General features: G+C 46.9%; 2 protein-coding genes across 2 annotated transcripts in view; both read right to left on the bottom strand.

Moving 5' to 3' along the window:
* SIRT6 (sirtuin 6) overlaps window positions 1–12,268 on the bottom strand; it is a 245,771-nt gene that overhangs the window by 62,950 nt on the left and 170,553 nt on the right. The window lies entirely within an intron of this gene.
* LOC128405923 (uncharacterized) lies at window positions 80–6,450 on the bottom strand. The gene is made up of 5 exons (XM_053372969.1): window positions 5,709–6,450; window positions 4,117–4,213; window positions 2,914–3,046; window positions 1,292–1,424; window positions 80–328 (listed from the first exon to the last, which is right to left on the bottom strand). The coding sequence occupies exons 1-5, from the start codon at window positions 6,036–6,038 to the stop codon at window positions 305–307; spliced, it is 717 nt and encodes a 238-aa protein (XP_053228944.1). The 5' UTR covers window positions 6,039–6,450; the 3' UTR covers window positions 80–304.

The raw sequence follows: 12,268 nt of genomic DNA, 5'->3' as shown, positions 1-12,268 counted from the left end.
GGGTCAGAGAACAGCGTTTTATTTGAACATTAAATTTAAATTAATTTTTTTAATTTAAATTTATTTAAATTGTGATCTGAATCATCCCAGAATATTCCTGCATTGCTAGCTGACCCTCACGGTCCTTTCCAACTCTACAGTTCTATAATTCCAATCTGGTTTAATAATCTGTCTCTCCCCACTGCCAATTTCCCCAAAGCTGCACCTGAATTTGGTATTTATCTGTGACTTTGAACCGGTTGGGGGAGAGGAGGAAGGGGTCCGCAAAACCTCTCATCATGTCGAAGGCGTTGGGTAAGTTGCTCTAGAGGAGAAAAATCAGCCTTTCCTGAAACGACAACAACAAAATGAATGAAAGCGAGTTAAAACAAAAACACAGAAGAAGCAATTCAATTTTATATTAACCAGCAGCAACTAGCAACATGGAATATGTAGGTTCCCTTAAAAAAACATTTATCTATTTAATTGTTAAATTTCACACGTTTCCCCATAGACATTCCATTGACTTCCCATCCACCATCCATGATGTTCTGCAGTCGCAATCGGAATTATTCAACCTCCATTGGAAATCAGGTTGATTATCAAAATGTTCAGACTCTGAGCTGTTTGCATGAAGCGAAGTTGCTTTTCCAGTTGAATTTGGGGGAAGCTCTTGAAACATCCCTTGCGTTGAGCTACGGCTTCCGTGGCGCTGTGGGATGGGTGGCGCTGTGGGTTAAACCACAGAGCCTAGGACTTGCTGATCAGAAGGTCTGCGGTTCAAATCCCCGTGACGGGGTGAGCTCCCGTTGCTCGGTCCCTGCTCCTGCCCACCTAGCAGTTCGAAAGCACATCAAAGTGCAAGTAGATAAATAGGTACCACTCCGGCGGGAAGGTAAACGGCGTTTCCGTGCGCTGCTCTGGTTCGCCAGAAGCGGCTTAGTCATGCTGGCCACATGACCCGGAAGCTGTACGCCGGCTCCCTCGGCCAGTAAAGCGAGATGAGCGCCGCAACCCCAGAGTCGGTCACGACTGGACCTAATGGTCAGGGGTCCCTTTACCTTTACCTTGAAGCATCCCTTGCGTTGAGCTACGGCTTCCGTTTTTCAATTTGCTCCTTGCATACAGCTCAAACCCTGCAAATTTCGATAAATAAATCTGATTCGCAATGGGGGGCAGAATACTTTTGACTGCGCCGGGTTAAGTCAAGCCGGAGTGACGGATGCCAAATCTTTCTCTCGCGGCAGGGTGATCGCCACCCTTTTGAGCAAGGGATCGCCCCAGGGGAACCCTCTCGGCTCTGAAAACTTACGAGAGGGCCAAGAATGAAAAAGATCGCCAGCCCCCACAATAAGTACCGGAACGGAGGGCACCTGCGGCCGGAGGAGGACGGACGCCCCTGAAGGCGACGGTGGAGGGAGGCGATTTCGGACAGGTAGCCGTGCCTGGGGAGGTAAAAGGCAAAAAAGAGACGTCAGGAAGGGGGATACGGACTGATGAGACACCCCCCCCCGACAGATTACCTATACATCAAATTATCACCAATATATGTGGGATGTGAGTCATGAGAGGCAGTCAAGTACAACATTCCTTGCGATGCTAGAGAAGACGATGCGAGGGAATGTTTGGTCCAGCTGGTCGAAACTTCCTGTTCCTCCTGGCTGGAACATCCTTCCTTTTGCATGTGACAGAAGGTGGGCGTGACCTCACCTGTCCAGGTAACAAAAGGATGAGTCACACAGCACACCTCTCTCTTTTTGACTTCTTCGTTTGATCAGCTTTTAGCTAGGAATGCTCTGCTAGCAGAAGCACTGGGATTATTTCCTCATATGGGGCAGATCCACATGTACATATTTGTAACTAAGTCTGCCTTCAGGAATCCAACTGTGAACTGATGTGAGTAAACATCCTTTATTGACTTTGAATAAGATTGTGGCATCTTTATTCTTTTAAGAGGGATTCAAGGGAATTTAGCAGGAATGTACAATTCAATCTGAAGACAGACCGAATTGTAGAATAGTGAGAGGCTCACACGAGCCTGCGACCAGCCACCTGCTGTGCATGTAAAAGGGGAATGTATCCCCCCATATGGGGTAGATCCACATGTATATACTTTGTAACTAAGTCTGCCTTCAGGGATCCATCTGTGAACTGAACGTGTGAGTAAACTTCTGAATGAATTGTATAATAGTGAGAGGCTCACACGAGCCTGCAACCAGTTATCTGCTGTGCATGTAAAAAGGGGGGTGTAACTCTGCTACGTAAAGGAACTTGCTAGCGCAAGATTAGGAAGGATATGAATAAACAATATATCCTCTCCTGCCACCCTGAACATTCCCACAAGATATAGATATTTAGAAAGATTTGAGGAGCTACTGTATGGGATGTGATCCTTGAGAGGCAGTCAAGTACAACATTCCTTGTTTTGCTAGAGAAGACATGGGAGGGAAAGTTTGGTCCAGACGGTCGAAGCTTTCTGTTCCTCCTGGCTGGAGCAGCCTTCCTTTTGCATGTGATCGAAGGTGGGCGTGATCTCACCTGTCCAGGTAATAAAAGGACGAGTCACGCAGCAATCTTCCTCTTTTTTCCTTCTTCGTTTGACCAGCTTTTAGCTAGGACCGCTCTGCTAGATCAGGGGCAGTGCAACGCCGGAAATCGCTTCTGCGCATGCCCAGACGCCCAAAACCGCGCCTGCGATTTTCGGCATCTGGGCATGTGCAGAAGCAATTTCCGAAGCCGCGGAAGAGAGTCCCTGCGCTGCGCCAGTTTAGCACAGCGTGCAGGGACTCGCCAAGCGGGCAGCTAGGTTCGGGAGCGGCTCATGGGCCGGTTAAGCGACCCCCACGGGCTGCTTCTGGCCCATGGGCTTTAGGTTGCTGACCTCTGTGTTAGATTCTGTGATTTGTTTCTCTGCAACATGGAGACTCGACTTACACACTTTCCTGCAGCGCTGCCTGCCGCGCCTCGCAGTGGTCCCTCTCCGCCTCGGCCGCGGCCTTTTCTCCCGCCGCTGCCTCCAGCCGCTCTTCCAAGCTGGCCGCCTGCTGCCGCCACCGGGACATCTCCGCTGCGAGCGGGAAAGGGCCGAGAGACGGGCTTGAGAACAACGGCACAATGCAGAAAAAGCTTTCCAGGCTTCCTCCAAGCCCACCCCTTCTCCAACAAGGTAGGGGGAAAGTATTATTATAATATTATTATTATTATTAGCTTATTAGCTTCTCCGGGGAGAAAGTTCCAGGCTTGATCTACACAGCTATTAAAAAAACGCTATGGAAAAAAACCGCTATAAAAGCTCACAATGGAAATTACCATTGATTTCCAATTTCGGCCATTATTATTATTATTATTATTATTATTATTATTATTATTGTTGTTGTTGTTTTCTCCAGGGAGAGAGTTCCAGGCTGGATCTACACAGCTATAAAAAATCACTATGGAAAAAAACCCATTATAAAAGCTCACAGTGGAAATTATCATTGACTTCCTACTATTATTATTATTGTTGTTATTGTTGTTGTTGTTATTATTATTATTATTATTAATAATAATAATAATAATATTATTATTATTATTAGTTTCTCTGGGGAGAAAGTTCCAGGCTGGATCTACACAGCTATAAAAAATCGCTATGGAAAAAAACTGTTATAAAAGCTCACAATGGAAATTACCATCGACTTCCAATTTTGGCTCTACGTCGCCCTCTGGTGTCACATTCATATGACGCCTTTATAACGTTCTAAACCAACTAATGTGGCAGAATCTGGGAGGAAGCCAACACCGACAAGGCCCTGCCGTGGGTCGCCACTGAGGGTGCCTTTGAGGGGGGCAGGGTTGAAGGAAGGGAGGCCCACGAATACCTCGGAGCCCAGGCAGGTTTGTAGGACCGGAAACCCAGCCAGAGGGGCGGGGTATAAATAATAAATTATTATTATTATTATTATTATTATTATTATTATTATTATTAACATCTTTTTCAATTCATTATACATCGTTTCCCAGTAAGCTTTGACTTTACAAGACCTATAAAGAAATCATTACAGATGACTTTTCATTGGCTCTCCCCTTGTAACATCTGCAACTTGGATGGGCGGGGTACAAGTAATAAATCATCCTTATTGCAATTATTATTGTTATTACCCAGCAGGGCGCTGTTACGACCGTCCATCTCCACCCCTTCAGCCTGGAGGGTGAACATCTCGCTGTGGAGCACTGTCAGGTTGGCATCCAAAAGGGTCTGCAAGAGAGACGGAGGGGGCAGCATCTCTTAAGATGTGGGTCCTGGGCTTATAGCTCCACCCCTTCTTTAGACCACGCCCACACAGCACCCTCCCACCTGTGGCCACGCCACACCTTTGAAGAAACAGGCAAGGGGGGAGGGTCTGCCGTCGCCAGTGCCGGATTTACATATAAGCTAAACAAGCTCCAGCTTAGGGCCCCACTCTCTTGGGGCCACCCAAAAAATAGGTAAAGGTAAAGGGACCCCTGACCATTAGGTCCAGTCATGGCCGACTCTGGGGTTGCAGCGCTCATCTCACTTTACTGGCCGAGGAAGCCGGAGTACAGCTTCCGGGCCATGTGGCCAGCATGACTAAGCCGCTTCTGGCGAACCAGAGCAGCGCACGGAAACGCCGTTTACCTTCCCGCCGGAGCGGTACCTATTTATCTGCTTGCACTTTGACGTGCTTTTGAACTGCTAGGTTGGTAGGAGCTGGGACCGAGCAACGGGAGCTCACCCCGTCGCGGGGATTCGAACCACCGACCTTCTGATCATCAAGTCCTAGGCTCTGTGATTTAACCCACAGTGCCACCCGAAGGAAAAACTGAATGCAAACCACGAATGCTTGCAACAATGGCAAAGCAAAGCTGTAAATTCACCCTTTGGGCAGGGGGTTGGACTAGATGAAACTTGGGGTCCCTTCCAATTCTGCCATTCTGTGAAAGAGGCTCTGTCTGTCGTGATGAGCTCTTGACTAGGACGCGACTGACGGTTTGCCGATGCCCAGGAGAGCAAGGGAAAGCCGTCACAAAACTAAAAACGGACAAAATCTGGACGCTTCTGCAAAACCTCAAGAAATGGGGACAATCGCAGGCAGAGGAAATGGACTCAGGCCCCACAAAAACCTCCCCAAGCCCCCTTTTCCTGCCCTACAACCTCCACCAGCTGAAAAGGAAATTGCTCGAAGGAGAACAATGGAGGTGAGCGATTCGTTTTCCAGAGTTGGGCTTTTCCCAGGAAAAGGCGGCTATTGTGTCTGTTTATATTTCTCCAGGAGGACCACAAAGGCTCTCAAGGTCCCTGAATCTTGGCCTTCATCCAGCCGGGCCAGTGACTGTGTGGTAGGATGTGTTTTTTTGAGAAGCTGGGGCTGAGTGGCCTTGCAGAGCGTACCTGGAGGCGGATAAAAATTATACGTCTGCCCGAAAAAAGAGCCTTGGATGGGCATGGCGGAGACTCGGAATAAGCTGTCTCTGCACCGGACTGTCTCAAAATAGAGTTTCCAAAAAAAGGGTTTAGGGTTCTTTAGGCCAGGGGTAAACAGCTGGAGCCCAGATCCGCGCAGAGCCAGCACATAACGTCTAACGTTTCTCCCCTGAAAATAGGGACGTCCTATTCCATCCCCTCCAATGTTTCTCCCCTGAAAATAGGGACGTCCTATTCCATCCCCTCCAACGTTTCTCCCCTGAAAATAGGGCCTATAACGTTCCCCTCCCACCCAAGCCCAAAATACCACGTTCTCCAAGCAGCCCATCAAGGTGGCATTGAGCCTCTTCTTGCTCTCCTTGGCTTGGCCAAGCTGCTTCTGCAAGTCCTTCTCTCGCTGGGCCAGCTTCTCCAGCTGCTTCTCACGCCCGGCCCTTTCCCGTTCCAGCTCGGCCACCTTGTCCCCAAGAGCCGCCGTCTCGTTCGCCACCTGCTCCCGGCACCTCCTGAGCTGGCGAGCCGCTTCCGAGTGCCACGCCATGACGGCCACGGATACGGTCACAGCAGCCAACACCAGAAGGAGAACCGCACACAAGCCCAGGACCTTCAGGGTGGCTTTGACAGCAGAGGGATCCATTCTTCTCTTTCTTCTTCTTCCTGGCAGGAGAGAGACTGTGCCGCTGGTCGTACTCCTCTCGCTATAATCTCCCTGCGTGGGTTTCCTTACGATCACACAAACCCTTCATCTGTGGCTCACCGCAGGCCGCAGGGAAGAAAACCACAAGGGAGTTATTTGTGGCCTTTTTTTCCGCCAGGAGTTGATGGGTTTGCCTCTGTGCCCTTAAATTATATTCAGCCCTTTAAAAAAAATCACCAAGTAATTTGACCTCTGCTAAGTGCTAGGGCTGGGCGATATCTGGTTTTCAACTCCGGGACATATCATCAGCTAAATATCGTGATATACCGATATCAGAACCTCCAAGTGTCCCTGTTTTCCAGGGATTGGCAGAAGCCGTCCCGGTTTCTGATTTGATTGCAGAATGTCCCGCTTTTTCTTACGATGTCCCTATTCAGGGGAGAAACGTTGGAGGTGATGGAATAGGACGTCCCTCTTTTCAGGGGAGAAACGTTGGAGGGGATGGAATAGGACGTCCCTATTTTCACGGGAGAAACGTTGGAGGGGATGGAATAGGACGTCCCTCTTTTCAGGAGAGAAATGTTGGAGGGGATGGAATAGGACGTCCCTATTTTCACGGGAGAAAAGTTGAAGGGGGTGGAAAAGGACTTCCTTATTTTCAGGGGAGAAACGTCGGAGGGGATGGAATAGGATGTCCCTATTTTCAGGGGAGAAACGTTGGAGGGGATGGAATAGGATGTCCCTATTTTCAGGGGAGAAACGTCGGAGGGGATGGAATAGGAGGTCCCTATTTTCAGGGGAGAAACGTTGAAGGGGATGGAATAGGACGTCCCTATTTTCACGGGAGAAACGTTGGAGGGGATGGAATAGGACGTCCCTATTTTCAGGGGAGAAACGTTGGAGGGGATGGAATAGGACGTCCCTATTTTCAGGGGAGAAACGTTGGAGGGGATGGAATAGGACGTCCCTATTTTCAGGGGAGAAACGTTGGAGGGGATGGAATAGGACGTCCCTCTTTTCAGGGGAGAAACGTTGGAGGGGATGGAATAGGACGTCCCTATTTTCATCCAAGAATCCCCTGTGTGGCAGCTAATAATAATAATAATAATAATAATAATAATAATAATAATAATAATGCGTTGCACGAAGCACCGGGAAGGCTGCTATTCCGTAGCCCTGCCTCCTGGTCTCCCCCCTCCTGCTCTTCCTCTTCCTTTCAGATTTGCTCAGCGAGAAGCAGAATCTCTTCCAAATTCAGCCGGATACGCAGCCCCTCTCCGGAGAATGACCTGTTTATCCGTGCGCAACTTTGGGAACGGGTGAGCTCTCTTTCCCGGCCTTTTGGGTGCCCTCCGTTCCAACTCCCTGAGGGGCTCGGAGAAGCGGGTGGGGAAGACCTTTCGGGCCGCTTTTGGGTTTTGGGGTAACCCCCCACTTTGCACCCACTCCAAACCATGGAAGAGAAGGAAAGCTCTCCCAGTCTCCGCTGGGGGAAGCGCAAACTCTGGCTCGCCGTGGCTGCGTTGGAGTTCGCCGCCATCCTCATCTTAGTGGCCGGGCTGGCGCATTTTGCTGCGCACCACGAAAGGGCAACGGAGACAGGGAACTGGGGAGAGGGCAGCAACGCCACCAGCAGCCTGGCCTCCCTGGGAACCGTGAACCGGACTCTGCAAGCCGCCGCGAAGCGCTGGGAGTCGTGCCAGAACCTCACGGTAAGCCGCAAATAAAATCGCAGGAGGGATGCGAAAAAAGGGAGAAAGGCACTCGGAAGGAAATGTAACGGATAAGTTTGTAAACAGGTTGGAATTGGATACGCGGTCGCAAGAAGATGCAAAATAAGGGAGGGGAGGGCAGAATGAAGCCAAAGGAAACGTCCATTTGTTTTGCGTAAAGTCTGTGTTGCTAAAATATCTGCGAAACGGGAAAATATAGGCGGTTGCAATCGGAATTATCCAAACCCCACCTTGCAAATCTGGTTGATTCTCAAAGTTTGAAGGGTTCCGGGTGTTTGCAAGGAGCAAATATAAGGAATAATAATAATAATAATAATAATAATAATAATAATAATAATAATAATAATAATATCTGAAGAAGTGTGCATGCACACAAAAGCTCATACCAATAACTAACTTAGTTGGTCTCTAAGGTGCTACTGGAAGGAATTTTTAAAAAATTTTCATTTCATTTACAGTGGTACCTTGGGTTACATACGCTTCAGGTTACATACGCTTCAGGTTACAGACTCCACTAACCCAGAAATAGTGCTTCAGGTTAAGAACTTTGCTTCCGGATAAGAACAGAAATCGTGCTCCGGCAGCGCGGTGGCACCAGGAGGCCCCATTAGCTAAAGTGGTGCTTCAGGTTAAGAACAGTTTCAGGTTAAGAACGGACCTCCGGAACGAATTAAGTACTTAACCCGAGGTACCACTGTAATTTATTTTGTTTTGACTACAGCAGACCAACATGACTACCTACCTGTAATAATAACAACAACCCCATAGTCACCTTTGACTGGACTTAACCATCCAGGGGTCCTGTACCTTTACCTATAACAATGCCAAATTATAATACAATTAATAATAATAATAATAATAATAATAATAATAATTGTACCCCGCCCATCTGGCTGGGTTTCCCCAGCCACTCTGGGTGGCTTCTGACCGAATATTAAAAACACAATAAAGCATTAAACTTTAAAAACATCCCTAAACAGGGCTGCCTTCAGTTCTTCTTCTTCTTCTTCATTGTAATTTTACTGGTGTTAGCCGCCACGAGTCCGTTTGACTTCCGAAATGTTCGGAAACCAAGGCGCGGCTTCTGATTGGCACAGGCGCCCCGGAAACAATAGCTGACAGCTGTGTCGGACGATTGGCTTCCAGAAAGCGTTCAGAAATCGGAACACTGACTTCTGGGTTTTCAGAGTTTGAGAACCAAGGTGTGTGAGAACCAAAGTGTTTGAGAACCAAGGCGTTTGAGAACTAAGGCATTTGGGAACCAAGGCGTTTGAGAACCAAGGCATTTGAGAACCAAGGTACCACTGTATATGGTTGGTGGACAGTGTTAACCTTGGTTGTCAATGCACATCCAGGGCTGATCCAATATGTTAAAATCGTCGATCGATGCCCTATTGTTCAACAAAAAAATGTGTTTCCACGCAAACATCCAGAGGGTTGAGCTTCGTGGCTGCGATCCCACTTTCGCTTTCCCAGGAGTAAGCCCTCCGGAACCAAAGCATCCCTGGCTAACCAAGCGCAGGATTGTGGCCTTTGGAAGATAAAACCAGAGCGCTGTGCCTTTGCTTCCACCGCAAAAGTCTTCGAGATTTTTGTCTTTGAGAAGAAGCAGTAACCAAATTTTCCCTCTCCCCTCCCTATCTTTTATCCTTTCGCTAATTCTTCATCGTCATCGTTCTTTGCTGTTATTTAATTTGACTGTTTACCATTCCAATGGAGCGTTGAATATTGCCTTAATTGATATAAGCTGTTTCTTTTAAAACTATTGTGGCTTTTTCGTCTTGGATCATTACAGCGTGGGCAATCTTTGGTATTGATTTCCTTTTTATCGGGAGGGTGCGGATATAAGTGGGACTCCAAAGCGCCTAACTTTATTTATTTCTCTTACGCATCCCCCACTGCTTCTTTTTAAAACAAAGTACAGTAATAATAATAATAATAATAATTTTTATTTTTATTTATACCCTGTCCTCCCCAGCCAAGGCCGGGCTCAGGGTGGCTAACAAGCAATAATAAAAACAAGTCATACAGAACGGTTTCCAGAAAAACCAAAACGAGTAAGGATAAAGATAAAATCCAGTATAAAACAAACAACCCACAGCAATTTAAAGCAGCAGCAGAAAACATAAAATCCTGAAAATGTTTACTGAAATAAAATTGTCTTAATTTTATTTATTTTTTAAAGGCGTTTGCAGTAAAGGGGCGAGGTAAATTTATTTTGGGATGCTGATTCTTCTCCTGGTTCCCACCGAGTTTATCTCTCGTTTGCTATTGATTTTCTTGTGCCTTGTAATATAGAAAGGCAATATGCAAATTAAAAGTGAAAGAAAATCCTTTTTTTCCCTCGTTGTTGATGTCTTGCCTCGGGGCAGAGAGCTCTAGAAGCCAACGCCTCCAGCCTGAGCTCCGAAATGACCCGGATCAAGACCCGATTGCGCCTGAAGGAACTGGAAATTAAAGGCCTGGAAGGTGAGATTCTGGGATGTTCAAAAGCTTTGGGAAGATCCTAGGTGGAGGTGGTTTGGGGCTGGAGGGGGGCGAGGAGCGGAGTGCAGAACTGGGATCTCAGTTTCGGCGGCCCCCCAGACCTCTCCACGTAGCCCTCGGGGGCCTCTCCCCAGGCCACACCCCTTTTCTAAGCCACACCCCTCACCTGCTCTACCCGGCAACCTCCCCAAGTGCTATATCGTCTATCTATCATCTATCTATCTATCTATCTATCTATCTATCTATCTATCTATCTATCTATCTAACAGGTCCTTATAATATCAGTGGAAACAGTTGGTTATGGCGAGTATTAACCGCTTTCAATTTTAACCTGAGGACTAACTTACCAAGAACTAACTTAGTTGGTCTTTAAGGTGCTACTGGAAGGAAAAATTTTTTTTTGTTTTAACCTGAGGATTGTCATTTGTCCAGTTTAAATTTAATTAATTTTGGGATGCATTTTAATCAATTGCTTGCTTGTTTTCATGCATATTTTACTATCTATATGATGTTAGCTGCTCTGAGCCCAGCTCTAGCTGGGGAGGGAGGGGTACAAATAAAAAATTATTATCTATATCTATCATCTATCAATCATCTATCTATTTCTGTCTGTCTGTCTATCGACCTATCTATCTATCTATCTGAAGAAGTGTGCATGCACACGAAAGCTTATACCAAGAACAAACTTAGTTGGTCTCTAAGGTGCTACTGGACATTTTTTAATTTTTTTATCTATCATCTATCTATCATCTATCTATCTATCTATCTATCTATCTATCTATCTATCTATCATCTATCATCTATCTATCATATCTATCTATCTATCTATCATCTATCTATCTATCTATCTATCTATCTATCTATCTATCATCTAATCATCTATCATCTATCATCTTCTATCTATCTAGCTATCTAGCTATCGTCTATCTATCTTTATCTATATCTATCTATCTATCTATCTATCTGTCTATTTTAACCCACAGTGCCACCCTCGTCCCTATGCCAATAAAATATTTGAAGGTTATATGAAAGTTGATGGGCATCGCCATTCAAACGGCGAAGCCTTTGGCATGAAAAACAGGTGTTTTGCCACCCAGGCCTTTGCGTTTTGGGGGGATGAAAACCGCCCTCTTTTTCCCATTTCCCAGACGAGGTCACGCTCCTGAAAAACTGGACACAGATGCTTCAAGGTGTAAAGTAAGTGAGACCCACGTCCGACTTATGAGGAAGGTGCTGTTGGGGGTGGGTTGGTGAGCAATGAGGCACCTGGTTCTGTTCTGGTGAGGGGATGGAATAGGATGTCTCTATTTCCAGGGGAGAAATGTTGTGGGGGACGGAATAGGACGTCCCTATTTTCAGGGGGAGAAACGTTGAAGGGGATGGAATAGGACGTCCCTCTTTTCAGGGGAGAAACGTTGGAGGGGATGGAATAGGACGCCCCTATTTTCAGGGGAGAAATGTTGGAGGGGATGGAATAGGATGTCCCTATTTTCAGGGGAGAAATGTTGGAGGGGATGGAATAGGATGTCCCTATTTTCAGGGGAGAAATGTTGGAGGGGACGGAATAGGACGTCCCTATTTTCAGGGGGAGAAACGTTGAAGGGGATGGAATAGGACGTCCCTCTTTTCAGGGGAGAAACGTTGGAGGGGATGGAATAGGACGTCCCTCTTTTCAGGGGAGAAACGTTGGAGGGGATGGAATAGGACGTCCCTATTTTCAGGGGAGAAACGTTGGAGGGGATGGAATAGGACGTCCCTATTTTCAGGGGAGAAACGTTGGAGAGGACGGAATAGGAAGTCCCTATTTTCAGGGGAGAAATGTTGGAGGGGATGGAATAGGATGTCCCTATTTTCAAGGGAGAAACATTGGAAGGGACGGAATAGGACGTCCCTATTTTCAGAGGAGAAATGTTGGAGGGGATGGAATAGGATGTCCCTATTTTCAGGGGAGAAATGTTGGAGGGTATGGAATAGGATGTCCCTATTTTCAAGGGAGAAACATTGGAAGGG

The sequence above is a fragment of the Podarcis raffonei genome, chromosome 18, assembly GCF_027172205.1.
Source record: "Podarcis raffonei isolate rPodRaf1 chromosome 18, rPodRaf1.pri, whole genome shotgun sequence".
Lineage (NCBI taxonomy): Eukaryota > Metazoa > Chordata > Lepidosauria > Squamata > Lacertidae > Podarcis > Podarcis raffonei.
Note: the sequence above shows the minus strand (reverse complement) of the source record. Positions and strands in the feature narration are given on the sequence as shown.

Excerpts from the sequence above, each read along its gene's own strand:
- LOC128405923 (XM_053372969.1), bottom strand. The coding sequence starts at position 6,038 with ATGGATCCCTCTGCTGTCAAAGCCACCCTGAAGGTCCTGGGCTTGTGT. Across the intron at positions 1,425-2,913 it reads GCAGCGCTGCAGGAAAGTGT|GCACGGCTACCTGTCCGAAA; the intron begins GTAAGTCGAGTC and ends TTACCTCCCCAG. Across the intron at positions 329-1,291 it reads TTTTCATTCTTGGCCCTCTC|GAAAGGCTGATTTTTCTCCT; the intron begins GTAAGTTTTCAG and ends TTGTCGTTTCAG.